Source organism: Microtus pennsylvanicus, chromosome X (assembly GCF_037038515.1).
Source record: "Microtus pennsylvanicus isolate mMicPen1 chromosome X, mMicPen1.hap1, whole genome shotgun sequence".
In the NCBI taxonomy this organism is placed as follows: Eukaryota; Metazoa; Chordata; class Mammalia; order Rodentia; family Cricetidae; genus Microtus; species Microtus pennsylvanicus.
In genome coordinates this window covers 47,938,430-47,942,854 of record NC_134601.1, presented here as the reverse complement: position 1 = coordinate 47,942,854, position 4,425 = coordinate 47,938,430, and the positions used below count along the sequence as shown (strand labels likewise).

The following is a 4,425-nucleotide window of genomic DNA, read 5'->3' as shown; positions in this document are numbered from 1 at the left end:
ACTGCTCTTAATGTTCCTATGAGATTCATAACAATGGAGGTGTGTCTGACTCTTTTGTCCTTTCTAGGCACTCCTTTCATCTTATCATGTTGACTTGTCTAGCCTTTCTTGTTATGAGGGCTTTTACTTTGTCTTACTCTATTTTGTTTGCTGTGTTTTGGTTTTGTTCCTTGGATGCCTCCTCTTTTCTGAGAGGAAATAGAGGGGGAGTGGATCTGAAGGACAAGGGAGGTGAGATAGAGCTTGGAAGAATAGAGGGAGCAGAAACTGTTCAGAATGTATAGTATGAGAGAAGAATCTTCTTTCAATAAAATAAATATAAAAATTGCAGTATGTATTATAAATAAATGCAGTAAATGAGATACAAGAGCAGTATGTAATCATGTTTTCCTTTTCTATTTTTATTGAGCTCTACACTTTTCTCTGCTCCCTCCTTGCCTCTCCCCTCTCCCTTTTAACCCTTCCCCAAAGTCCCCGTAATCCCAGTTTATCCAGGAGATCTTGTCTTTTTCTACTTCCCATGTAGATTAGATCTATGTATGTCTCTCTTAGTGTCCTCCTTCATGTCTAAGTTCTCTAGGCTTGTAATTTGTGGGCTGGTATTCTTTGTTTTATGTTTAAAAGCCACTTATGAGTGAGAACTTGTGATGACTGTCTTTCTATGTCTCTAGGTTACCTCACTCAAAATGACATAATCATGTTTTCACATGAGGAATTATTGGGCAGTAATAATGATAAAACCATATTGAAATCTACTCTTTTATTATTGTTTTGGTTTAATTGTAGCAATACATATTTATACACACATCATATATTTTCTCAAGATAATATCATATTGTAGTTGTTTTCATCATGTTATATAAACATAATTGAATTATAAACATATTGAATATGACCAGAAATTATATAATAAATTTTATTGATTCATTATAAAAGGGTTATAATTAAGGTTTTTGGTACCTTAAACAGTAAGTTGTAACTCTCTGCAAAATACACTTGAATAGAATTTCTCACTGTCCAAAAATTCAAACAGAAAGAAATGCTATTTATAAATTCACAATTATTACTAGATTTCTCTGTCCATTTTATTTCTACTGATGAAAAGAGAATTTTTTATATTCTAGCAAAACAGTACATTAAGTGTTCATGCCAAAATATAAAAGGCTATCCAATGAGACAAAATATGAAAAAACTATAAATCAAATTAATAGAAAAATTTTTATAATAGCTAATTAGTCAGTTCAGTGTTTAAGTATAGAAGCTATCTTAAATTACTTTGAACAAAACCACATCTGTTGAGAAAACATTTTTACACTAAGGAGTTTCTGTCTTGTGTTATTTCTTCTAGTACTCTATTTGGAAGTCCCATTAACTCAATTTTAAAAAGCTTCCTCATAAAGTTGGAAATTGTTTATAGACAATGAAAAGAACATACAGAAGAAATTCCTAATATTTCAATTAGTCCTATATTATTATTTTGTTTCTGCTATATGATTTTTTGATTTATTTTAAGATATTAACTTATAACTTTACTCCCAGAATACAAATATGTATAATAGATGATTCAAATATATTATATAGTCATGCTTGCATACATTAAGATAGGTTTCTTTTGTCTTGTTCTTTACAATTTAAAAGCAACCAGTTAATTAAAATATAGTAATAAGCAGCCAAATTCTTATCCAATGATTAGTTTTACATCAAAGTGACAAAAGTTAAAGTGACAAAATGCTAACTCTTTTTTTTTTTTTTAAGGGCCAGATGTTTATTTCCCTTACATGTAAGATGGTTCACAAACATGATACTAGGGCTTCGGCACTGTGGGAGAGGGGAACATGCCCGGCCTCTTAGGGCCAGAAGATCTCGACTTCAGTGTACACCGAGAAGAGAAATAAAGGTGATTTCACTTTCCTGCCTCACCTGAAGGGACAGAATCAGTTCCACTCGTTCCGGCCTCCTCCCCGAGCCTTGGTGAAACAGGTGATGTATTTCATTCTCTTAGGTGGTAAAGGGATTGGCCTGGTCCCAACCATTACAGGGAGGTGGAAAAGGTTCAGGAAGGTACCAGCGTGGATTAGGACACAAGATGGGGCAGATGACATCAGAAGCATGTGACTGGTGGGAGCTGTTCATAAGCTTCTGGGCAACCTAGTCCTGGCCTGGCAGAGGGCAGGGGACATGGACGGTGCTTATTGTTTGGCATTGATGATGTCCACAAATTCAGGCTTGAGGAAAGCCCCGCCCACGAGGAAGCTGTCCACATCAGGCTGGCTTGCCAGCTCTTTGCACGTTGCTTCAGTCACTGAACCTCCATAAATGATTCTGGTGCTCTGAGCCACCGCATCAGAGACATTGCATTTCAGCCAACCCCGAAGCTTCTCATGCACTTCCTGGGCCTGTTGAGGTGTTGCAGTCTTGCCAGTACCAATGGCCCATACAGGTTCACAGGCCAGGACCACTTTGCTCCAGTCCTTCACATTATCTGCGATGACCTTGGTTTGCTCGAAAACAACCTTCTCGGTGATGCCGGCTTCCCTTTCAGCCAACTTCTCCCCAATGCAGGCGATCACTCCGGGCCCCTCGGATAAGGCATGGGCTACTTTCTGCCCAATCAGCTCATCGGACTCCCCGAAGACGTGCCTTCTCTCTGAGTGCCTCAGCACTGCCCATGCGGCTCCTAAGTCTTTGATCATGCCAGGGCTGATCTCCCCAGTGAAGGCCCCATTGGTCACTTTGTAGCAGTTCTGCGCAGCCACAGCAATCTTGGGATCTAGCTTCTGCCTGGCGAAGTCAATGTAGGCGGTGGGGGTTGCACAAACCACCTCGGTGTCTGCAGGCACCTTAGCCGCGTTTAGGGTGCAAATGAGTTCTCCCAGGCACTTCTTCCTTCCATTCATCTTCCAGTTGCCCCCAATGAAGAACTTCCTGGAAGGCGCCATTGCTCTGGGACAGACTGGCTGAAGGTCAGTACGAGCCAATGCTAACTCTTATATGGCTACTCAGACTTCTAATATGATAGTTCATTTATAGTTTTTCTTGGAAAATAACATAATTTGCTTAAAGTAACACATATTGAGTATGACTTATCTTCTGTTTATAATACTGTTTTTCCTTTGGACATGTGACATACACATTAGAATTTGATATTTTACATTTCTGTACATTTTTAATATTTGGGGAATTATTTATTTGTTTAATCTTAATGAATATTTCTCTTCTCTTATTATTCTTGTTGGTACAAATATTTTGACTGACAACTACTTTATGTATTTATCAGATAAAATATGGAGGTTTAAATTTTATAGTATGAAAATCTTAAAACTGGCTAATTAACCAATCCATTACTTAATTTTTAATAAAAAGATTTTAACTTAATTATTTTAACAATTTCAAAATGTATAATACTACTTAAGCATAGTTCATCTTCTGTACAACAAATTACTGACGTTATTCCTGTGTTGCAACTGAAACTTTGTAGTCATCTTCTGATTTGTTCCTCATTTTCTTTTTTAATGATCATTTTTTTATTTCCATTAATTCAAACACATTAGTACACATGTAATCTATTACATAAAAATTCTTAGGGTTAACCTTGATAATCACAAATAACAGGATGCCTTTCTATTTCAGTTATCAACATAAATGTATTCTGTTCATTTGATAATTAGTAGGTGTTTTAATCAGTTCTCTATTATTATGACAAGACTATGACCAAGGCAACTTATCAAAAAAAAGATTATTTGCACCTTACAGTTTCAGAAGTTTAAAGTTCATGACTATCATGAATACTTTTGCGAGTTTGGCATGAAGTAAGTGGGCATAATGCTAAAGCAGTAGCCAAAAGCTCACATCTTTAAATGCAATTGAAAAGGCAGAGAAAGACAAAGACCCTCAGAATAGCATGGGATTTGAAAAGGAAAATCTCACCTTAAATTAAACATCTCTTCCAACAAGGCTACACTCTCTAATCTTTTAAAAGTCTTCCTACTGGGGATCAAATATTCAAATATATGAGCCTGTGAGGACCATTCTGATTCAAACTACAATAGAAAGAAAGTTAATATGACACCTTGTCTATTATAAGCATCACTGCATGAATACAAAATACTGCATCTCTTTGAGACAATGTTTAAAAGTTTTTTTCAAAATATTTTATCATATATTGGGTATATTTTAACTTTCTAAGGAAGCAACCTATAATTTTATGTAATGGAAATATTCATTTAAATTTCCAGCAAGAAGAGTTGCCTTTTCCACACTCTCACCAGCATTGATTATATTATGTGTTTTAACAATAGTATTTCTAACAGATTTTAGAGACTATCTCATGTGTACACATTATGTTTAAATACCTATTTTGGTCCTTAACCTATTATTTAATTCTGTCATTTATCATTTTTAAACTGATTTATTTAAGAACGAATG

At 35.7% G+C, this 4,425-nt stretch overlaps 1 protein-coding gene across 1 annotated transcript; it reads right to left on the bottom strand.

Moving 5' to 3' along the window:
- Positions 1-1,977: 1,977 nt before the first annotated feature.
- LOC142840599 (triosephosphate isomerase-like) lies at positions 1,978-2,969 on the bottom strand. Its single transcript, XM_075957084.1, has one exon. The coding sequence runs from the start codon at positions 2,937-2,939 to the stop codon at positions 2,190-2,192; it is 750 nt and encodes a 249-aa protein (XP_075813199.1). The 5' UTR covers positions 2,940-2,969; the 3' UTR covers positions 1,978-2,189.
- Between the last annotated feature and the right edge of the window lie 1,456 nt (positions 2,970-4,425).